Consider the following 25312-nt stretch of genomic DNA (forward strand, 5'->3'; position numbering starts at 1 on the left):
GGGTGAATTGTTGCCAGCTAAATAATTTTGTACAAAAAAGGAAAGTAGGCCTCCATGTTTGGGGGTCAACGATGGAGGGTCCTAATTAATCTCATAGTAACTTCAGGCAAAGAGTGAAATAATCCCTCAGCCCCCATAAGTATGTTAACTCTATAAAGGCAAATGAATGAATTTAATAAGTGGAACTTTTGGGGGGAGGGAAAGAGAGGAGAAGATGGAGTCTCCCAGTCTTGCCCAGGACCTTGCCCAGCCATCAATGGGCCTGATCCCAAGGCTGATCAGTATGGAGGTTTCAATCTGTTTCTTTTTTCTGATCTGAGTTGGCTTATCCTTCCTGGGGGGCAGCCTAGTGTCCCTCTCCTCCCATGAGATCCCTATATTAAAGCTGGTCTTTGCAAAAAGAGTTGATCAGTTTTAGCACCCCCAGATCTCAGAACTCCCAAAGACAACAGTCCACCAGCCTTGGTCTTCTCCAGTAGCAAGGATGATAGGCACGAGTCACCACCCCTGGCCTAGGGATACTTTCCAATCTGGCACTAAATGATACCAAGTGATATTGGAAGGTTAATATTCTTCATATGGATGATCATTTTGCCATATATGCCTAAGACATAAAATATTTCAATGGGGTTTAAATATATCAAAAATATTAGAATGAAACAAAGTGATGTACTTTTTCTTTGTAGGGGGAACAAATGTGTGATTCAATTGGAATAAGGAACTTCTACTGAGGAAACCCCTTCTACTCCTGCCAATCAGTCCCTTCTCTGAAATTTATAGCCTGAAAGAATTACCAGTAATTACCATTTACTGAAAGAATTAAGAGACTTGCACAAGGCCACACAGCTAGTGTCAAAGGGGGGGACCTGAACGCAGGTCTTTCTTACTCCAAAGCCAGCTCCCTACCCCTGTACCCCTGCCTCTCAGCAGTATTGTTCTCTAAATTCCATTTTTTTATAACTTCTATTCCCAAAGAAGTTCAGACCATGAGGTTTGGTCTGTCTCCTTTTCCTTTTTGAGTAGATCTAGAAGCTTCTGTCACTTAGGCAAGGAAAGGTATGCTTCAATCTATTCTTTCTGTGCTAATTAGAGGCACATTCACTGAATGAGAGTCTGGCCTTGAAAATGACAATGACCAAGAATGGTCATAATAAGAAATATGAGCCGACGTAAGTAACATAAAGACACTCCCAGAACCTAAGCTGACTCTAAGGAACACAATCCATATCGTTGTTATTTTATTCTCCACTCAATGTTCAGGATAAGAAGGAAATCTTGCACTGCTCATTGCTGAGAGGAGTTTGACAGATACCATAAAGGATAATTGTGGGTTGGGGGAAAGATGGGGGAAAAGGAATCAGAGAAATTATTTTCTGAGGATGAGAACAAGGAATCATGAAAGGTGATGATGACTTGTCATTTCCCCAAAAGTAGGTTAAAGAAAATGAGTCCTAGCTCCACTGATTCTTTCTTTACCAATCCTGCTTTTAAAGGTGTTTCTGTTGCATAAGCCCAAAACATGTCCTTGTAATCTCACTAAGGTACAGCATACAAGTGTACCAGTACTGAATGCCCTCCTTTAGAGCAATGGACAAGAGACAAAAGGAAAGTGCTCAGAGAGGAAAGGATAGAGCTAATTAGCAGCAATTCCACAATGTGGAACATATTATCTTGAATATTTTATTTAGCATTGTTCTTTTCTTCCCTGAAGCCTTCCCCAAGCACAGAAATAACCTCATCCCAAAATGTAGTTTCTCTTTCTCTATGATATAAAGCCAGAAAAAGACTCTTAAAACTCTTCCACCTCCCACTCCCCAAATCCCCTCTCCGGGCAAAACAGACCTAGCCCGGAGTAGCAAGGCTACAAAAGTCTAAAGAAAAATGGTCACAGGACCGTTCTTTGAAGGTCTCATATATTACCATGCAGTATGCTATCTACCGGACTCAATCCACTCATTCCAAAAGGCCACAAAAGACTTTGATCAATAGAGGCTGCACAGTTATTTAGTATCTGATAAATTGAGTTGGGGTAATCAATCTTAGGCCAGCTAGAAAACCCAGTTCTGGTACTTGAAACCGTTTCCCACCAAGTTAAAGATGAAAAGCACGTTTTTGGTATGCAGACAGGTTTTGCTGATGGTCTGAATCAGGTAACACATCAACAGCTAGACTGGTAATTGTCATGAATTTAAGGAGTGTGCTAAAACTGAGTCTCATCTGGATCAACTTTGTTGATTTGTATCCTTCTAATGCATTAAAACATAAAAAAAAATCTCTTTTCTTAAGACTGATATTTCTTGATTTGACTTTTCAATTACTTTTTCTCTTTCTTTCCCACTGTCCTTTCAACTTCTTCTATACACTCTGGTCCTCGAGCTCTGTCAGCCTCCAAGAATAGATCCTTACAACATCACTTCTGTACTTCTTGAAAGTCTTTATATCACTTTAGTAGACAAATTAATGTAGCAAACACCTAAAGAAGTTTGTTGGCTCCTTGAAGATAGGAACTATGCTCTATTTATCCTTGTCTTTTTCCATCCCACAACACTGCCTAGCACAGTTTTCCATACAACTTTTTAAAAAAATGCTTGCTTAAAATAGGGGAAAAGGCTCTGTTTCTACAAAAATATTTATAGAAGCTCTTTTTTTGGTGGCAAAATATTGGAAGTTGAGGAAATGCCCACCAACTGGAGAATGGCTGAATAAATTGAGGTATATGATTGTGATGGAATACTATTGTGCTATAAGAAATGACAAGCAGAAGAACCTGGGAAGACATATAAAATGATGCAAAGTGAAGTGGGCAGAACCAGGATAACATGGTACACAGTGACAAAAATATTGTAAAGATGACTAATTGTGAAAAGTGTAGCTACTCTGATCAAGACAATGATCCAAGACAATTCCGAAGGTTCCATGATGAAAACTGCTTTCCACCTCCAGAGGGAGAACTGAGGAACTCTGAATGTACTTTAAGCATACTTTGTAAACTTTATTTTTCTTTTTTTATATGTGTGTATTGGGGGGCGGGGCGGGGCAACAGAGATTAAGTGACTTGCCCAGGGTCACACAGCTAGTAAGTGTCAAGTGTCTGAGTTGAAATTTGAACTCAGGTCTTCCTGAATCCAGGGCCAGTGCTTTATCCACTACGCCATCTAGCTTCCCCCTATGTGTTTTATTTTGCAACATGGTTAATATAGAAATATGTTTTGCATGACTTCACGTGTATAATTGCTATATTTCTTGCCTTTTATGGGGTGAGGGAAGGGTGGGAGAGAATTTGGAACTCAAAAATTTTAACAGTGAATGTTACAAATATTTTATATGTAATTGGGAAATATCTAATAATATAAATAAAATATATTTTAAAAAAGGAAACTTAAAACAAAAAATATGGCTAGCTTGTTGAATAAATGAGTGATAGAACTTAGAGCTCTGAAACCACATTTCTTCAGGATAATTTCATTGACATCAGCTGCATCATGGTTAGGGCACTGATAAGGATGGAAACCCCAGCTGGATATAGAGACAAAACCACATACATACATACGTGAAATACATATACATACATAATCTGCTCTTACGGTAGTCTAACCATTAGTATTTAAGGGCCATAAAGCTTTGCAATAAGGTAACTGAATATGTGTTTTTGAGGGACTCAACCTCTAGCGCTCTGATATGGTACAGATATATGATAACAATAGTCTCAGGGTACAATAATTCCAAACAGTTGGCCACGTTTTGCCTTTCCCCCTCATAATTTGAAGCGCCTAAGTACTGACCAAACATTTGGAGTTATTGTCAGTTAAGTTAGCTATTGCCAGTTTTTTCCTTAATCATTAATTAATTATTTTGATAGATCACAATAATAGATCACAACAATATATAATAGATCACAATAATATAAATATATTATTATTATTAATTCTTATGTTAATTATTATCAAGTACTTATTTGTATTAATTTATTCTGAAGTGCCTGCTTTGTACCAGGCACTATGCTAAGCATTGGGGATATAATTATGCCATGAAACTCTTATTATTGCTCATCTGGCACATATGACAGTGCAAGGGGTTGAGTCCCTCAACCTTGACTTGTTTGTAATTAAAGATGTTTTTTAGGGGAAAGTATCAGCAGGAGGAGAAAGGTTCTACATACCCTATTGAAGCCTGCATGGAGAAGAGGAAGGACTGATGTTTCTTCACGTTCACCCGATCTGCAGCAAAGCAGAAAATGTGGTCACTCAGCAGATACAAACCAGGATTCCTCACACTGAAACATGGAAAGAGAGCAATGAGGCAAACATAGATTTAGCTCCAACAATGGCCCAAACGGAAGGCTCCTTTCTAATTTCTCTTAATGGGTGGCACTTGCTGACAGGTGTATACAAATTGCATATACAGCCGAGGATACTCCTGGGGGTGAAGAGTTCCTGACTCTTCGTGCTTTGCATTATCTTTTCAGATGCAAAATTAAACAAATGAAAAGCAAAAAATGGGGGAAAACCCCACATAAACAAAAATCAGCACAAAGTCAGCCATAAGATTTAGCGCTAGAAAATACTCAAGCAATCTTCTAATCCAACCTCCTCCTCATTTTACCAACTGGGAAACTGAAGTGCAGAGAGGAGGAGTGACTTTCCCAATATCACACAGGTAGTGAGGAAGGGAGCTGGGATATAAATCCAAGTCACCTGATTAAATGACCTCGAAGGTTCCTTCCAGCTCCAATGTTAGGACCTCATAATCCAAGTGTTCATCACACCATGCAGTGGTTGTTTCAAAGAGGTCACACAACCATTGAGCACCTACTCAGAGCTATGTGGCTCTGACTTGCTTCTTACAAATGTCACAGATTTGGAATACTAAGAGTGATCCCTTCACCTCACTGGGCCTCAGTTTTCTCATTTGTAAAATCAATGGTTTCGACTAGATTATTTATAAGGCCTTTCCTAGCTCTAAGATACAACAGCACGAAGGTCTATGCTACAGGGTGTGAAGCTTATTTCCACTCATAAGGTCTGCAGTTAACACCTGATGCCACTAAACAGCTATCTGTGAATCTGTCATCTTCACTTTCCCTTGCAAACTCTCTTGAACAATGGGGCAGCAACTGAAGAGTTCATATTTTACAGATGACACAACCCAAAAGCTAACTATGGAAGAAGCTGACTTGTGAATGTAGGCCTATGAAATGAATAGGCTTAGAAGGGAAAGGCAAGAGGAAAAAAAAACATTAGAGTTCATAAGGCAAAAATAGTTTTCAATAGGAAGTGTCCCTAGACTCAAACTACATTAAAGACCCTGCAAACATCTGATAATGAAGGCTGGCCTTGCAACCAATGTTTGAGGAAGGACAATGGCAGCAGCTACATCTCATCAACAGTCTTGACCCAAGGAGGTAGGGCTGTCTCTATTAAGAGAGAGAGAAAGGATATTACAGAGACATCCTATATCAAGGGGGTAAAAAACCACTAGAACATTGAAAGGAAACTAAATAAAACTGAACAAATGGATAAAGACATGAAAATCTAAAAGAACCATTTCATTGCCTGATGTTTTACTTTGATATTAACATTTTATCTACTACAGAGTGTCTCAAATGTCTTAGTGAGGCTCAAAATTGAACTAAGACTTTTGGGGTTACCCTGTGAGTCTAATGATATCTGCAGCTAAATTCGGGGCCTAAGAGGAAACCTTTTTTCTTCTTCTTCTGTCAGCAACTCAGGGGAAAATATCCTTCCCCTGAATAAGACATCAGCCTTGGAAACAACTGCTTACCCAGGGTCAAGTCTAATTTATGCCAAGCAAAAAAAAGGAATATATGTTTTGTTGTAAAGGTTACTTCTAATGACAAATCAGTTGGGGGAGAAGGTGGAAGGGGTGGGTGGAAATAACCCAGTTTAGAAAAGAAGGCATGTGGACTAGGTAAAGTTTTTTGTCTTTATTTTTAAGACATTAACATACTGTCAACATCTCAGGATCTCCAGAGGAAAAAATGCAAGAAAAAGGATTAGAAAGAAGATATAACCTTAGGCTGCCATCCCTCATTACCACCAAAAAAAAAAAAAAAAGATTTTAGGGATTCTATTAACCAACAGTGCTCAAGGGAGTATGAGGGATGGTGGCATAAGAAAAGCAACTTTTCTATTCATTTCTATAATAAAAAGCAATCTGGAATTGACTTGGGGGGAGAAGCTTTGGAGGAAAGGATTTCAGGGCATAGCAGACAAAGATATATTGGTGGAAGGATAAATTCTATCATTAGAACTCCATATTCTATCAATCCACCTTTGGACTAAAACACAGTTAGATACTTGGACTTTCAAGTTGGAAAATGACCTTAGAGATCATTTATTTAGTCAAACTATCTCATTTTATAGATAAGAAATCTGTCTACAATATCTACATGATTTGCCTAAAGTCACAAAATGAGTAAGTGGGAAAAGCAGAATTCAAATTCAGGTTTCGGGTATTCAAATCAAAAGCTTTTTACATGACATCACACTCTCTCCCCACATACACGTGACAAAAATCAGTCTTTCCTAGGGCTCTCCACATCATGAGAAGAATATCACCCATCTTGACCTACCTCCTAGACTGTAAAGTCCTTCATGCCAGAAGTTGTGATCATCAGTATTATATGTTCAATTACCAACAGGTCTTAGACTCCCAGTCATCCTTTCTATTTATTGATATTAATAATGGCCAATGGCAAAAAATAGGAAGAAAATAAAATCCCTGCTATATCAGAACTCTGAGTGTCCCTAATGTTTATAAATTGATGGGACTAAGTTCAAATGGTGACACATGTGAAGTTCAAATCATCTTTCTTTGTATAAGTAATTGTTTATAAATCAGTTTACTGATTACTTAGTAGAGACCCAACTTGCTAGGAATATTTTCCAAACTCCTTTATTCATCTAGTGGTCTCCCTTCCTTTTCTTTGAATATCAAGACCTCAGTTCCTTGTTCTAATTCTGCCATTAACTAGCTATGTTACTTTGGGTAAGCCACTTAACCTCTTTGTTCCCATCTTCTTCATTTGTAAACCAAAGGGATTGGACATGATGATTGCTGAGGCTCTGCCCCACTCTGTCCCTTCCCCTAGTGCTTCTTGTTTTAAGGGTCTGGCCAGAAGCTAGGCAATCCTTTTTTCTTCCCAATGAATACAGAGTATTGTTCTCATGCTACACTTTGTTTCTTCTTAAATGGAAAAGCCAAGCATTTTCCATTTGTTTTTTTTTTAATAATAAGAAAGAATAATTTGGAATAAAACTCTCTCGGAAGTTCCTCCTTGGTTTTTTATTCATTCCTAACATATGATGACCTTTCCAATTCTTTGGGGTTTAAAAAAAGATTGCATAATGGTATCATTAACTACTGCTAAAATCAATTAGACAAGATAAAGGTTTAAAATCTACAAAGAAAAAAAATCCTTCCAGAAATTGCATAACAAATGACAACCTCGACTCTTAGCCTTCTTTCTGAGTTGGCTTGAGCAAAGTCAAAGGAAATCCTTATTGTTTTGCTGGATTTTGAATTGGAGACACATAAAACAAATGTCTCAGAATGAAATGCAACTACCTTCCAGCTGGGGGAAATAATATTAAAAAACTTACATATGTGAAACAACTGCAAGTATAACCGTGTGTTCTGATGGATTCGTAGCTCGAATTGATCTGAAACGAGAAGACACAAAGTTCAACAACATTCATTGTCTTTGCTTTGCCAAGTTAGTCCCATATGGCATTTCTTAATACTTTAAATAACACAGAATCATTTAATCAGCAAATGAGTTTCTATAAAGGATGGCATGGAGAGCTGTGGAGAAGAGCAAAGTAAGATGCCCTTGTATCCTGGAGCAAAAACTCACTTTGTTGTTGTTTTTTACTCAATTCAGAGGGATTCAATGCATTCTCCCGGCAATTTTCCAGTAGGTCAGAGCTGCCAATTTTCCACTTCAAAACTTGGCAAATTCCATTGAAATTCCATGTTTTCTGGTTCAATTTCCATTTTGGAAAAATAATGGCAACACCACAATCCTCTAGTTATTTGTATATTCTTGGTGATTTTATCATGTTGGAATTTTTTCATTTTAAGATAGTAGTAGTTCAGAAAGATGACTTTAAAATAAAAATTAAGATGTTCTTTAGCAGCTGGAGATACAAAATACAACTCATATCCTTTTTTTTTTTAAAGTGAGGCAATTGGGGTTAAGTGACTTGCCCAGGGTCACACAGCTAGTAAGTGTTAAGTGTCTGAGGCCGGATTTGAACTCAGGTACTCCTGACTCCAGAGCCAGTGCTCTATCCACTGCGCCATCTAGCTGCCCCCTCATATCCTTTTTATAATAAAATTCAAGTATTCATTTAAAAACTTTTGTTGCAGTGGATTCAGTGAATAACAAAAGCTGCCTAATATCAGTGGGCTTAGAATATTTCTTACATATAAATATGCAAAATTTTCCACTTAAACAAAAAAAAATGTTATATCTAAATAGAGATAGGGACAAAAACTGGATTTGTGATTTCAGTAATTTAGGGATCTCATAGGACGATGAATGTGGATATGGAAGGGATCTTAGAAGTCAGTGAGTTTTAATCTCATTTTACAGATGAAGAAACTGAGGCTGGGAGAGACTAAGCAATTTGGCCAGGCTCCTACAGCTAGTGTCTGAGGTAGTATTTAAAGTCAGGTCTTCTTGACTCTAAGCCAAGTGCTCATTTGGAGTTTATTCATCTTCCTAGGAGCTAATCTAATATCCGATTTTTCTTCCTATCTAGGATTACTTTGTCTGCTTTGTATATGTGTTGTATATAACTACAGATGTACATGTTGTTTTCCCTTATAGAATATAATCTCTTTGAGGGCAGAGATTGTTTTTCTTTTGTCTTACTATCCATAGTGCTTAGCACAGGGCCTAACACAAAGTAGGTACTCAAAATAAATATTTGTTGATTGATTGATTGATTGTGCAATCTATGGGTATGACTCAGAAGCCATCTAGAATTTTGAATCTTAGCCCAGATGCAGTTGTTTCTACCTATTATAATATGTTTTGGTTGGTTATTTATTGCCCTTTGTTCTAAAAGAGGACCAAAACGACATCACTACATTGAGGTCAAGGTACATTGTGTCTGACTGTGGCTGATCAGACCAATATGAACTCTGAAGGCTCTATTAGAGATTGGGCACAAAAAGCCCGTATGAACATTTGGAATGGAAATATCCTTAAATTTGCACATCTCATGTTTCTTTTTTTGGTGGTTGTTGTTTTTGCAGGGCAATGAGGGTTAAGCGACTTGCCCAGGGTCACACAGCTAGTAAGTGTCAAGTGTCTGAGGCGGGATTTGAACTCAGGTCCTCCTGAATCCAGGGCTGGTGCTTTATCCACTGCACCACGTAGCTGCCCCTTCATGTTTCTTTTAGGCTACTGCAATTCTGCTTTGCTCATAGAGCACAGTGCCTTCTTTGATGTGGGCACATCCTATTGGGTGGTTCTTTGCCACTGTCTCCCATGTCACACAATAAGTTTTGGTTACTAGTTATCTTTGAGAACATTCAGGTTTTTCACCCACTTGCTGTCAGTGATAATTTAATCATATATACATGCCTAGATTAGAGCTAAGAAAGTCTGATTCATGGTATTGAGCTGAAATTTAAGGCCAATCTGGGTAAAATTTTTAAGATAGCAAGGTTTGCCTTTGGCTCTTGTGGTTCCCCTCTCTACCCTAGCTGCCATTTTGGTTTCCTCCCTCTCATTGTACTAATGTTGCCACATGGCTGCCTGCTGCTACTATAAGTAATAAAGTCAGGACAGTGAATTGTGGGGGCAAGAAGGCAGCAGTTGTTGATCTTTTCTCTGCCATGCTCTGTAAAGTTACTTATAATAAGCAGAAAAAAGAGAAGAGCTCTTGGTTAGTGTTTCTAAGGAATCTTCTACTCATGGTACAGATTGTTTAAACATAGTGAGATAGTGAGATGTTGGCAGAGCAGAAGGGTGTAGGGATCAGGTGTTACTGCTTAGTTTTCCTTGTATGTCTCTGTTGGTGTTTTGTTCTATATGGATCTCTACTGATGTTCCTCTGTGTCCTGTGTACAAAGCCATGCTAAGATCTTCAGTGCAATGACTGCCAAAAGGTTTAGTGGTAAAGAATATGAGTTGCAGGATCAGTGACAGCTGTATCTTTCACAAGCAATGACCTGTCCCTTACACTCTTAGCCAATTCTTAGCACCCAGAGGTATTTGCCTTCTCTAGGCAGACCCAAATATATATTATCACACATCATATAATAAATTATATATATATATATATTTAAACATAATGATGTGATGTGGTATGGTGTGATATGATATGATATGATATATTTCTTTTCTCTCAGGAAATATTACATGTACCATGTTCTATTCTCTGGGGACCCTGCTCTTTGCTGGCAAAGGTGGAGGGTAGGGAAGGTATATAAGGCATGGGGAGAAGGAGCAGCTGGATAATCTAAAAATCTTGGTCATTATTTTGTTCAGTCATGTCTGACTCCTCATGACCCAATTTGGGGTTTTCTTGGCAAAGATACTGGAATGGTTTGTTATTTCCTTCTCCAGCTCATTTGACAGATGAAGAACTGAGGGAGACAGGGTTAAGTGACTTGCCCAGGGTCACACAGCTAGTAAATATCTAAGACCCTATCTGAATTCAGGAAGATGAGTCTTCTTGGTTCCAAGTCCAGTGCTCCATCCATTGTGCCACCTAGCTGCCCATTGTGTTAGATGAGTACTAATGGGTAAGGAATGCATTAAATGGGGGACAATACCTTTACAGAAATGTGTTACTCTAATGGTGGGAATTCTAGGAACCTGTCATAGGCCAATGGAGAAGAACTGTGGGGGGAAGGGTAGGTGAGGGTTTTGTGTTGTCTCTCAACATCACCTAGTAAACTTCCTATTTGATCTCCCCATGAATCTGACTCTACTAATGTGGATTTACTTATTTGTCTTTGTTGAGCATGTTCAGATATTTCTTGGAATTAAAATGAAATCTCTCCTAATGAGAGAATTCACTAGGAGCAAACACTCTACTGAGACATCCACCCTGCAATCTTGTCCATACCCTAGAGTAGACATTTGGAAATTCTGAGCTTTATAGTTTCCTTCTCATCTTCAATTCTACTAATATAGACTCATCTTTCTCATATGACATTCAAGGAACCTGACATCCTGACATTCAAGGAACAACACAAAACTTGTCTGTAAAATAAAGAACTTGCTCCAATATTCTAGTCTCTTCCTGTTCATTTTTGTGACTGTTAGACCTAGCACCATCTAACTATGGACTGAAATGCAAAAAAAATCTTTATAAATCCATGTAATAAATGAAGGACTAGAAAAAATTAATATGTTTAGTTGAAGGTATGTTCATATTACTTTCAGAAACTTGAAAAAAGAATAGTGTGCATTGAAACTGAAAAGAATTTCACGCAAATATTGTACAGGTATATTCCTAAAGTACACGGGGAATTGGATTAAGAGGAGAAATGATCATATTATTTGAAATATTTTTCCAGTTTGCTTTATAAAAGGACCTTATCTAAGAGTTAGGGGGCTCGAACAAAAGAACAGAGGCACAATTTTGTAGTGATTTTGTTTCATTTGTGAATTCCTCATCACGGTCTTTAAAGACCCCAACTGGTAATGTTCCTGCCTTTGACTTTACCTGCTTAATTCTGTGAAAATTTCTGGCAGCAGAATTGACTCCTGAGATAGAGTTGGTGCTGGTCTCTAACTTCATTAGTGAATTGTTCATTTCTACCTCCCAACCATCCCAGATCCAGATTGAACTAGTACCCCTCCTAGGCACCTGTTTATAAACAGGAGTAACTGTTTTCCATTGAGTTCTAATACTTTCGAATATACGAAAGTAAAACCATTGGGAACCTGGAAGAGAAGAGGTAGGATTGGTTTTTGCTCATTTAATATCAAACCTGCTCTATGATGGGACCCATCTATAGCAGGCAAGTTTGAAAATAGCATTTCTAACTGTTCTGATCCTTCTTTAATTTAATTTAATTGGTGAGGGAGCAATGAAGAAAAATATCTAATTTGAATCTTAACCTTACCCAAAGAGTAAGAATTTTGTGGATGTTAATACCTTCCTTGAAATGTGGCAAATGATTCTGTGGAGTCACAGAATGCTCCGGGGTAGTGGGGTCAAGTTTAAATAGAAATGGGGCCACTACACTGTACATAAGAATCCCTGCATATTGACTTAGAAAATCACATATGAACATTATCTATGTTCTACAGTATTTTTACTTATTTTGTAAAACATTTCCCATTTACATTTTAATCTAGTTTGGCTACATTACACTTAGAGTGGCAGTCTGTTATCACTTGGAACCTGCCATCTCAGCATTATTTAAATTTTAGAAGCGGACAAAGATATGTCAAGTTTGTAAGAGGCACTATAGCTATCCTAATGGGAATCTGTCATAATAAACAAACCATTTAAGAGTATTTGGGGATGAATCCAATTAAAGCACAAGAAGAATCATATTAAGCTGTTAAATGCCAACATTCATTGGGTATGTGAAACTGACAAATTACCTGCAGACAGCTTCCGCATCAAAGTGTTGGTCTTGTCTGTGGTCGATGACAATGATTTCATGGTGCTTATCTAAAAAGCATTCAAGGGCAGATTCTGGAGTTCGAGCAATATTACATCTGTAGCCAGCTCTATCACAGGCCCACCAGAATCCATCACTTTGACTGTCTTCCTTTGCAAAAATCAGCAAAACCTGAAATATAAGGAAAATGTCATTCCCAGAGTAAATGTACAAGATGATTATGCTTAGAGAAGGCTTTAAAACCATAGACTCAAGTATTTTAAAACATTTTTCCTAATTAGCTTGTTTGAGGAGGACTTAAAATGCTAAATTGACAAGAAACCTTATCTGTGTGCATCTGCTATCATTTTCCTATATTAAGTGACACACTTCCAATTCTGCCTCTCATTCTTCCTATGCATAACTACATAAAGAATGGCTATAGTATTGGGATTTCTTACTTGTTCAATTCCCAAATGCATCTTATCTGTTAAAAAGGCTAGCCACCTATGCAAAATTAAGTAGATTTAGAAGCAAACTTTAACATTTTCATTGTTCCTTTTAGTGTTTTTATAAAATTTGACATTCAGAAGCGGTAACAATTCATTTCACACATTAAAACCTCATCACACAAAGTAATGTCTTGGTTCTATCTACTGGGGGTTGGGAATGAGTAGTGGGCAGAAGAGGGATAGGGATGGAAAAAAATCAGGTTAAAAAATAATCCTAGCTAATAGTAGGCCATTTATACAGTAGAATCACATTGGAAAAAACTCCCCTTCCTCACCAGTTCTGAACTATTTGTATTTCAATATCAGAATGTATGTCTTAAGTAGTTATAAGAACAGAATGCCTGTAGGAGTTGCTTTGAAACTTGCAAAGACTATTATGTAACAAGTTGATACTGAAAAGTTGTACACTAGTTGACAGATGGGTGGGATATCAGGAGAGTCTTAAACCTGAGACAAAGTGGGTGGATCCAGGAAATCTTCTAAGCTGGGATTCTTGTCATTTGTAGGGATACTGAAGATGAAGTAAGGGGTAGGAAGTATGAAGACAATAGAAACGGGAAATGGATTCATGGAGGAACTTTGCGCTTTGATGCCATTCACCAAAGGACAAAAGCAGACAGCATGAGTTAAAGGCCAGTACTGGTTGCAGGGAGGCATCCAAGCCCCCTACAATAACACAGACAGAAACATCCTTTAGGTATTAATGTAAGCTCTGATGTCAGAGACTATCTCACTTTGGTATTTATATCCCCTGAATGTGGCACAGTGCCTGGCACATGGTACTTAATCAATGTTTGTTAATTGGCTTATTAAAGGAAGGTACAAGGTTTATGTTTGAAACAAAGTGGTAGGAGTCAGGTCACAAGATCTCTTTAAAGTCCTCTGTCTTTAGTCTTTTTTTGGTTTTGGTGGGACAGTGAGGGTTAAGCAACTTGCCCAAGGTCACAAAGCTAGTAAAGTGTCAAGTGTCTGAGGTCGGATTTGAACTCAGATCCTCCTGAATCCAGAGCCTGTGCTTTATCCACTGTGCCACCTAGCTGCCCCCAAAGTCCTCTGTCTTTAAGGATCTCAGGTCATTGGGGCAGCTAGGTGGCACAGGGGCAGCTAGGTGGCGCAGTGGATAGAGCACCGGCCCTGGAGTCAGGAGGACCTGAGTTCAAATCCAGCCTCAGACACTTAACACACACTTACTAGCTGTGTGACCCTGGGCAAGTCACTTAACCCCAATTGCCTCACTAAAAAAAAATGGATCTCAGGTCATAGTAAGATATTAATAAACTTTAAACCTTAAGCTGCTAGTATTAAGCTAGGTGTAGTTTGTTACAGGGCATAAAATACAGACCAGTGGCATCCTGAACCTTCCTCTGTTTCACTAAACCAAGGTTTCCTATTGGCAGTAAGCACTATCTCAATGGTTCAGATCATTCATACAAAGCAGTCACTGTGCTAACTAAGCTGAGCCCAATTTAACTGACAAATGGGCAAGAAAACATGATACTTTTATGCAAAAGAAAACATTTGAAGAAGGTTATTGCCTTCTTCCAAGACATTGACAAAACCTGAAAACATTCAGTGCAAAGGTTCTGGAGAATGAGAATAATTTATAGATAAAATAGAAATCAACCGAACTTAAGTTTTCATTATATATATATATACATACATACATACATACATACATACATACATATATATATATATATATATATATATATATATATATATATATATATATATATTTCATAGTTCAGAGGGACAGCCCTGAGAATGGTTTGGGATTATAGTATCATAGTCTTTGAGCTAGAAATTAACTTGAGTCATTTCTGGGTGTTCTTAAATGTCACAAAAAACCTATAAGACACAGACCGAGAAGAAGGAGTGAGGAGTTCAGAAAGAGCAGTAGTAGGGGACAACAGGCATTCGCCATCCTGTCCAAGACTTAATGAGCTGAACCAGAAAGAACTGGAAGAAAATAGAAACAGAAGGGAGATACTGAGAGGAGAAAGTAAAAGGAGGACTGATCTATGGCTGAGAAGATGGAGGAGGCTCATTAGCCTGTAAGCATCATCTCTGAACTGAAGACTTGGGCTGAAGCTACTCACCTCTTTAAGGAGAGAAAGATATGTCCAAGAACAGTCTGCTCTTTCCACAACTTTCTCCTGTGCTTGTCTGGAAACAGATATTATAATGTACTTGGCTCACTTCTTTAACCTAAACTTTTCCTGTATCCTGATTTTTTTGGCTTCAAATGCAAAGAGGCCAAAGGCTACCTGGAAGTAAGCTAGATTGTAAGCTCCTTGAGGGCAGAGACTGTCTTTTGTCATTTTTTGCATCCCCAGTGCTTAGCACAGTGCCTGGCACATTGTAGGCACTTAATAAATGTTTATCAATTAATTGGTTGATAAATTTAAATTAGAGCAGAAAGCCAAACCTCTGTATGGTTATTTGGGGGGGGGGTGAGGGTTAAGTGACTTGCCCAGGGTCATACAGCTAGTAAGTGTCAAGTGTCTGGGGCCAGATTTGAACTCAGATCCTCCTGAATCTAGGGCCGGTTCTTTATCCACTGTGCCATCTAGCTGCCCCCCTTTGTATGGTTATTAAGAATTTTCCTAATTGGGAGCTCTGAACTATTTGGATTGTATTACTAACTTTTGGTCCAATATAAGCTCCATAAAAAAACAACAAACAGACCATGTGGTGAAGTCGAATTCTGAGAGGTGAAGTGATTCATTGTATTACCTCCCAGCTAAGAAAGCAAGCTAGTTGTTATCATGGGAGGTGGCTGATTAAATGTCCAGAGAGAAAGTGGTTAGGGACAAGAAGGTGACAGTGACTGGAGAAAAGATCACACCTAACACTACTCCCATGGCAAGAGAGACAGAAAAGGTTTTGGAAGCATTCAGCCCTAACCCAAAGCAGCAGAGAGGAGAGAACAGAAAGGATTAAGAAATTTCATAGCATCACTCAAGCCACCAGTGATATAAACATATACACACAACAAATACATATAAATGTCCAGATATACATGCATATATGCCTACCAACCCATCACTCATACCATTACAGTTATCTCAAAAAATACAATGCAGCTGGGGCAGTTAGGGAGCGCAGTGGATAGAGCATCAGCCCTGGATTCAGGAGGACCTGAGTTCAAATCCGGCCTCAGACACTTAACACTTACTAGCTGTGTGACCCTGGGCAAGTCACTTAACCCCAATTGCCTCACCAAAAAAAAAAAAAAAGATACAATGCTGCTCTAACCTTTGTGTAATGCAGTTGGTTAACTATTTTTCGAATTTTAGACAGTGGAGATAAGAGATTTTGTCATAATGGATACTGATAGAGATCTAGCCTATGGACCAGAAAGGCCTGGGTTCTAGTCCTATGTATATGAGACCTCAATAAAAAACAATCTTCATGTTAACTAAGTAGGTTTATGGACTAGGTCAAGTTTTGGGTGGCCTTAATGCTAAGCTAATTGTGGCAATGGATAAGGTAGTGGTACTACTCTCACATACAGATCTCTTCCAGGAGGTGCTTGGTAGATCTGGCTGCAGAAAGATTCCACTCTGGGGGTTCAAATTGCTGAAGAAAACAAGCTTCACTCTGTGTTTTAACTAAATACTGCCAGAAACAGTTTTATTAGTTTTCCAAGCAATCCAAGGGAGAGAGAGATTCCGGCTGTTAGCTTCCCCTGGTAGCCAGAGAGCTCTCTGCCCAGAGCAAATTCAAAGGAACATTTATAGAAACAAAGTTTCACAAAATAAACTCAATCAATATCAAAAACAAAATATAAAGTTTTCAGTAGAGTTTCAAATTCCCTATGTATATAGGAATGTAGGTAAATGTGAACACGTTCTTGGGAAAATCTGATGAAGCTCTGATTTCTCGAGGATTAAGGTTATTCTCTTATCCTGATCTGGTCAGAGGTCACATGTTTAATCTGTATCAAACAGCTCGCCTTCTCAAGGGATGCTAAGGGAGGGAGGAAGAGAATTTGAAACTCAATTTTTTAAAATGTTAAAAAAATTTTAAACGTCATTGAGGAAAAAAAGAAAAAATGAAAAAGAGTAAAAAGAAATGAGGAGCCATGTTTCATTGTTACCTTCAATGGATTGGAAACATCCTCTATATTTGGACTGACACTAACCAGTCATTTTCTCCAGTGGTTCAAACAGCTCCAAAATCCCACCTTCTCCTTGAAGTTTTCCTGACAAAAGTCAGACTTCTCTCATGATCCCATTCTACCTCTACTCCCTAATGTGCATTTCCTCTATTAATTGTTTATAACATACTTTTGCGGCGAAGGGGGGGGGGAACTGACCTGCAATTTCATTAATATAGGGAAGTCCAAGGTAAAGAAACTCCCAACGCAGACTGGCACTTGCTCTGAAACTTAGAGTCTTAGAGAGTTGCCTGGGATACTTGACAGTGACTTGCCCAGGGTCACACAGCTAGTATGGGTCAGAGGAAGGTCTTGAAATAAGGTCTTCCTGACTTCAAGGCTGGCTCTCTGCCCACTATATCAGGTTTCCTATTTATGCTATAACATGTACTATTCTATCAAGCTGTTATTTCATTCATTAAGATTTACTAAAAATTCTTGGCTGTAACATCCTTCTACTTACTTGGCATAATTTTGTCTGCCCCAGGTGGTGTGCTCTATAAATTGGATACCAACTTCTATACTTAGAAATGCATCATATATTCACTATTTTAAACCTACGTACCTTATACATTTTTACTCATTCCTTCATCTTATAGAAAAAAGAACTAAGCCATTGGAGAGGAAAAGGGACCTGAGGAGGCTTGGTGGAGTGGGTAGGACCCTAAACTTGGAGTCAGAAAGACCTCAGTTCAAATCCCACTTCAGATGCTAACTAGTGTCATAACTCTGGGGAAGTCACAAAATATCTCTTTTTTTTTTTTTTTTTTTTTTTTTTTTGCGGGGCAATGGGGGTTAAGTGACTTGCCCAGGGTCACACAGCTAGTAAGTGTTAAGTGTCTGAGGCTGGATTTTTGAACTCAGGTACTCCTGAATCCAGGGCCAGCGCTTTAACCACTGCGCCATCTAGCTGCCCCTACAAAATATCTCTTTATCTCAGTTTCCTCATCTGTAAAATGAGAGGGTTGAACTTTATGGTCTCCAGGAACCTTGTGAGGCTAAGTTTGTGATCCTATGAGCCGATGTCCAAGACCTGCAAGTTGGAGAATTGGGACTAGACCCTGGGATCTCTTACTTCTCAACCCAGTGCAGATGCCACTATTTCATTTGACCTCAGGTAGAAAACAGTCATGAGCCCCAAAATGCCCATGAGATATATCCCTGAAGATTCTATATGCCCAGTTGGGGATTACATCATGCTTTTAGACAGTGGAGATAAGAGATTTTGTCATAATGGATACTGATAGAGATCTAGCCTATGGACCAGAAAGGCCTGGGTTCTAGTCCTATCTCCAGCACATACTGACTGTATGACTGACTCTGGACAAGTCACTTAACTTGTCAGTGTTTAGGCAATTGTGTAAGACTATGAGCTACAGAAAAAGTGTCCATCAGCACTTGAGGAGGGAGTTTCTTCATTTGGGATTTTTCTGTTCTAAGGAAATTATAGAACCTGTCCCTATTCCCTATTTACCTATAAACATAAAACAGTCTAGACAATTTGAGATTAGGAAACAGACATTTTGGACAATTTTTCAACTAGGAAGGAAAGAAAGAAACAAGCATTTATTGAACACCTACTGTATACTAAGCACTGTACTAGGTGCTTTACTCATTTGATCCTCACAACAACTCTGGGAGGGAAGTGCTATTATTATCCCTATTTTACAGATGAGGAAACTGAGGCAGGCAGAGGTGAAGTGACTTGCTCAGAGTCACACAGCTAATAAGTGTCTGAGCCCATATTTGAACTCAGGTATTCCTGACTCTGGGTCCAAAGCTCTATCTACAGCACTTAATAATCTAACTTTGACATAACAACATTTTCCCTAAAGACCATTTGGAGTGCAAGACCTAACATACAACAATCCCAAATGATTTTTTGCCTAAAGTAATATTTTCTCAAATTTCAGCTTGCTAGAAAAGTAACTAAGTTTTCAATAGAACCTTTAAATTACTTACTTGTTATAAAATTTCACCCCAATAACACAGCCCAGTGGCCATGAGCCAGCACCAAGTACTGAGTGATCAGGGTAAGGAGTCTCATACAAAGAACTAACCTGTCTTCCCCACTGTTTGCCTGTATTTGCAATGGTCATCACTTCTAGACTATGCCAGAGGAAAGAAGTGATGAAAAGGGGATTCCAAACATTACTAAGAAACATTCAAACAGTTAGGAAGGTAGCCATAATGCCAAATCCGATTAAGTCAACAGTTTACTACTTTCTGTTGCCATGGTACTACCATGAGAAATTTAACACATGAGGCTAAGGAGTCAGACAAGGTGACACCACTTTTGTCCTGCCTAAGACTAGATGAATGACTGAATTGCAAACAATGATTTTAGTGATTAATGTTTCCATAGTATCATTGAAACCCACTATTTGTCTAATCCATGCTAACCTATGCAAAAATCACATTCAGTTTCATATTGATAATTCTAACAAATAATAATACATATACCTTAACTCCATTTTAAGAAACAATAGAAAAATATGAATTTACAAAGCAGATGAATTAAAGGGTAAGAGATTTGTATTACAAATAATTCACCAAAATGATCCTTTAGATGATATTTATGGTTTTTTATTTCCAACTTAAATGTTAAATACAAGTGTCCAAGAATTATATGAATATACAATCATATATACATCTATATCTATCTATACATGTGTCTATATCTAACTACATACCTTTTATATGTATGTATACATATATACATACCTTTTATATGTGTGTATATATATATTTAAAGAGGGGGAGGGGAGAGAAAGAGAGAGAGAGAGAGAGAGAGAGAGAGAGAGAGAGAGAGAGAGAGAAAGTATATCATAATAGAGACCCAGACTCGGAGTATAATAGATATGAGCAGTGTGGGCCTGGGCTACTCATTTAACCTTTCCATGCTCTGCCAAAATTGTCTAAGAATTTTAGTGGTAGAACAGTTACTAAATTGCATTGTTAGGGGAGTTTCCTCCCCAGGAATTCCCTTTGCCAATAAAATCAAAGGTCTGAGGGAAATGGCTTTGAGTCGTGGCAGACTAGTCTTCCAAAAACTGAAAATGAGTGTCACACTAAAGACAAGAGAGATTCATGGTGGGTGAGAACAAGCTATAATACATAACAAATAAAGAATGATGAAGAACCAAATTAAAAGATGTCATCAAAGAAATGTATGAGATTTTTTAAAAAAAGAGGTTTTGATTACATGATGAGAGCAAGGAATTATCAATGAGCTTCACTGGTATCCTCCTGAGTCCAAAGAAAGTAAGGGAATCCCTAGCATCATGGGTGGGTCCCTAGATGGGTTGAAATCCAAATCATTAGAAGAAACATACGAATGGATGAAATCATGGATTCATTTGAGAATATGACTGTGTATGTGTATGTGTATGTGTGTATAATGTACGATACATTTATTCACCAACTATGGGTGTTTCCCAATATGCTCTCCTGAGCCCTCTCTTTTCTCTCTATACATCCTCTCACTTAGTGAACTCATCTGCCATGAGTTAAATTATAATCTCTGTGAAGATGACTCCCATATCTATATATCCAGCCCTAGTCTTTCCTGAGTTCCAGTCCTATATCAACAAAGGTTTTCAAATTCTATGCCTTGTAGGCATCTCAAATTCAACATGTTCAAAACAAAATTCATTATCTTTCCCCTTGACCTTTGCACTCTTCCAAATTTCCCTATATTTGTTGAGGGCACCACCATCCCCCCACTCACCTCATCGCATGGAATTATCCTTGACACCTTATTCTTACTTACCTAATAGACCAAATCCAATGCCAAGTCTTATCACTTCCATCTCCACAACATTTCTTGTGTCTGTTCCTTTCTTTCTACTCACATAGCCACCATCCTAGGCTAAGATCTCATTACCTCTAGTCTAGACTATTGAAACTGCCTCCTGATTGGTCTCCCTGACTCAAGTATCTCCACACACCAATCCACCCTGCACACAGCTGCCAAAGTGATTTTTCCAAATCAAAGGTCTAACCACACTATTCAATAAACCCCAAATGATCTCCCTATCATCTTGAGAATAAAATATAAAGTCCTCTATTTGTATTTAAAGCTCTTCACAGCCTGGTCCCACCCTGCCTTTCCAGTCACTCACTATACATTACTCCCCTCTAAGCACTCTGTGGTCCAGCCCAGTCTGTGGCCTTCTCATTGTTGTTCATACAAAACACTTCATTTTTTATCTTTTCATTTTTGTGCTGGCTGTCCCATGTGACTTTTCACTTCTGCCTCGTGGAATCTTTGGTTTTCTTCAAGACTTGGTTCAAGTGTTAACATTTAGAGAAAGTCCCTTCAGTTACTACTGACTGCCACTGCAAGGTTGCTCTGCATTTGGTTTGTATATACCTGTATATAAAGGATAGAGTCTAGAGATGGACCCATGAGATGAGGAACTCTCTTTACCAATGCATATTAACATCTTCTCTGCAACTTATAGTGTTAGAAAAATTGCTTAAGAGTATTTTGCCCAGGGTCACACACAGTCAGCATATATTAGAGATGGCACATGTTCTGTGTTTATATGTGTTTTCTTTTGTTAGATTATAAGATCCCATGGTACAGTGGGTAGAGCACTGGACTTCGAATGAGGAGACTCATCTTCCTGAATTCAAATCTGGTCTCAGACACTTACTAGCTGTGTGACCCTGGGCAAGTCACTTAAACCTTTTTGCCTTAGTTCCTCATGTGTAAAGTGAGAGGAAGAAGGGAATGACAAACCACTCCAGTATCTTTGCCAAGAAAACCCCAAATGGGGGGTCACAAAGAGTCAGACACAACTGAAACAACTAAAAATAATGAATAAGGTCCCTTGAATGAAGAGATTGTTTTCCTTTTGCCTGTCTTCTCAATGCCTAGTGCAATGCCTGAGACAAAACAGGTGCTTAATAAATGCTTTTAGATAGATGACATCCTATTTATCTTTTTAAAATGACTCAAATGCCATCTCTTCCAGAAAGCCAGCACTAATTCTCCATTCCTTCCCTCAGTCTGGAAGTTATATCTCCCCTATCCAATCCCATAGTATGTTTATTTCCTCATGTGTAATCTTAAATTTCATTATGATTATATATTACATGTTACACTTAAGTTAGTTATAATATAATGATAATTTACATGCCTCATCTTCCCCTATTTTAAGTTTTTCAAACATAGGGACCATATATTACTTGTCTGTCTTATTCAATATCTATTACACAGCATTAAATATAAAGGTGCTCGGTGGCCTATGGGGGAAAAATCTTTTTCTGTTGTGAAATAATTATTTCAGATGAATTTGGGACACTAAGAATAGGAGCGTTATCCTTGGTTTCATGACATTTATTTGTTTACGTAGTGCCTTATTAACCACACCACTGTGGATGCCTTTTTGAAAAATGGACTGAGTTGGAACTGAATGAGGGAAAAGTCCAAACCTTTCTTCCTATTTTCTCTATAGCATACTTGCTAAACACAAAATGCTGAAGTGATTTTTCAGGGACTTGACAAGTAACACAAGCAAAATAGACTGCACTTTGAGAAAAATGTCTCTTTAGGGAAAAAGATCAAAGTTTACACCAAGAGGAACCCATAGAATATGGATGCTTTATTTGCTCCACCCCATTGCTAGTGAGACCGTCTAGAGTGGGGTCTGAAGCAGGAAGAAAGTATTTTCTTACCCACAGCTGAGCTGCAATGAGAGTTTGTATTTGGTTCAGGGAATATGCAAAAGTATACATAATCACAAAGCTTTTATACTCCAACTACAAAAACCTCTCAATAAGTCATCTGGTACATCCTCTTGCTTCTACTCAAATCTCTGGTCAAACCTTCCTAGAACTTCTAATTTCAACTTTTTTGAAAGCAATGTCATCAAGTTATTTCTTGGGGATGAGGGAGGAGGTTTGAGAGTATAAAACAAAATCTACAAATTTCTTGAAATCATGGCACTTAATCAAGAGTGGGAATAATCAATAAATAAGCATTAAGTACTTATTATGTTCCAGACATTGTGTTAAGCCCTGGGGATACAAAGAAATAAACAAAACAAACAGAAAACAATCCCTGCCTTCCAGAAGCATACATTCCACATGTATACATAAATAAGTACATACAAGAGAAATATAAAGTAGAGACAAGGTAGCCATAGAGGGGAAGGCAACGGCAGCAGAGGGAACAAAGAGAAAGAGAATGACAAAAAATTTCCTTTGCTCTTCTTCCTGATGCAACTTACCATTAGCTCTACTGAGGAGAATTTATTTAACACTTCTGTATACATGTTGTGCTACTGAACACACTTCTCAGAATCATTCACTCTTTAAAACAATTACTCCACAAGAGTGGAAGCTACAGTGGCCCTAGGGTGAAGCTATCCCCCCTCTCTGCTGTCATTTCAGATTGTTGTAGTTGGATTGGTTTTTTTTTCAGTTATATCCAAGTCTTTGTGACCCCACTTGGGGTTCTCTTGGCAAAGATGCTGGAGTGGTTTGCCATTTCCTTCTCCAGCTCATTTTATAGAAGAGGAAACAAAGGCAAACAGGTTGAAGTGACTTAGTAGTTGTCTGAGGCTGGATTTGACTTAGGGAGATGAGTCTTCCTGATTCCAAGCTTAGCACTCTAGGCACTGTACCACCTAGCTGCCCCCACCCACATTAAAGACCTTAAAAAAAAAACAAATTCTAGCTCATATGGAAAACAATGAAAAAAATCTGTTACATTCCACTAAATACCCATTCATTGGGCCAAAAAAAAAAAGAGCTGATGGGAAAGGGCATATTATGGTACCTTGGGACAAGCACTGGCTCTGGGATCAGAGTGTGGAGGTTGAAATCCTATTTATGGCACCAACTACCCATGTGACCTTGGACAAACCTGGGCCTCAGTTTGCTCATCTCTAAAATGAAAAGGTTAGACCAGATGACCTCTGAAAGTAATTTCTAGCTCTTTAACTATGATTCCATAAATTGTGACCTATTTAAAAACATATTGAGAGTAGTATCTAATTGGGTGAATTTCTGTAGAATGCCTATGGGCTATGACAAACCAGGTTGTGACCAAGAGAGCAAAGAGGATGTTGCAAATGCTGGATACTATTCCTTAGGGGCAGTGGGCTAAGAAGCAGGGCATGAAGAGTAAGCTCGTCCACCCTAGAGTTAACAGGGAGGGGACTGGAGCAGGACAAGCAGGTCCTTTCCAAACCTTCCTTCCTTTCCCTGGTGAGAACAAGACATGGCTTCTCTTGTAGAAAACAATTGGGTGTGTTCTGATACCAGTCCTTCATGGCTGTTGGACCGCTTCTTTGTTTGGGTGCTTGTAATCTTTTAAAAATTGTATTGAGAAACCTTTGAAAAATGTAATATCTTTCAGAGAAGAGCTGTAGTTTTGTCTTTGATGTCTGTCAAGATACAAAAAGTCTTCTATCTCTCATGAAAGAGATGAAAGAAAGGCTGGTTTTCCTGAAACTGAACAAGGCTTAATCCAAAAAGTTTGTTTTTATTTTTTAGGATTTGAGTAACTAAGGATAAAGTCTACAACTATAACAAACAGGTTATGTGCATCATTAAAATAATGTATTAAACCCCCTAATTGAGTGTGGCATGATGCTGTTGTTTTTTTCCTTTCATTCTTGAAGAGGACCATGACATTGGATGATATCACGACTTGCACTGAATTGGATTTAAGTGAGTGAGGTCATCAACCTCATTCTTTCTTCCAGAGCCATCTGGGTCCAGTGGCAAGATATGTATCCAGATAACTGGAGATGGCTATGGATGTTTAAGGCAATTGGGGTTAAGTGACTTGCTCAGGGTCACACAGCTAGTAAGTGTCTGAGCTGAAATTTGAACTCATGTCTTCCCAACTCCAGGGCCAGCGCTCTATCTGCTGCACTACCTATCTGCCCAGCAAGGTGCTAGATGTTATACAAAGCCATGAACTCTATGGATTTACAATCTAAGACTCACTGACAAAGATACACAGGCATAAGGTATATACAATCATTTATATTTGAATAATGGTCAAACAGCAGAACAA

General features: G+C 38.4%; 1 protein-coding gene across 6 annotated transcripts in view; it reads right to left on the reverse strand.

Moving 5' to 3' along the window:
* Positions 1 to 25312, reverse strand: part of PDE8B (phosphodiesterase 8B) — a 343581-nt gene that overhangs the window by 122263 nt on the left and 196006 nt on the right. For all 6 annotated transcript variants that reach the window (XM_044003545.1, XM_044003530.1, XM_044003528.1 and 3 more), the window contains 3 exons: positions 12602 to 12792; positions 7623 to 7682; positions 4160 to 4217 (listed from right to left, as the gene is read on the reverse strand). In XM_044003545.1, the coding sequence (XP_043859480.1) occupies positions 4160 to 4217; positions 7623 to 7682; positions 12602 to 12792 (309 nt within the window). The remainder of the gene's footprint in view (positions 1 to 4159; positions 4218 to 7622; positions 7683 to 12601; positions 12793 to 25312) is intronic.

This window comes from Dromiciops gliroides, chromosome 1 (assembly GCF_019393635.1).
Source record: "Dromiciops gliroides isolate mDroGli1 chromosome 1, mDroGli1.pri, whole genome shotgun sequence".
NCBI classification, from domain to species: domain Eukaryota; kingdom Metazoa; phylum Chordata; class Mammalia; order Microbiotheria; family Microbiotheriidae; genus Dromiciops; species Dromiciops gliroides.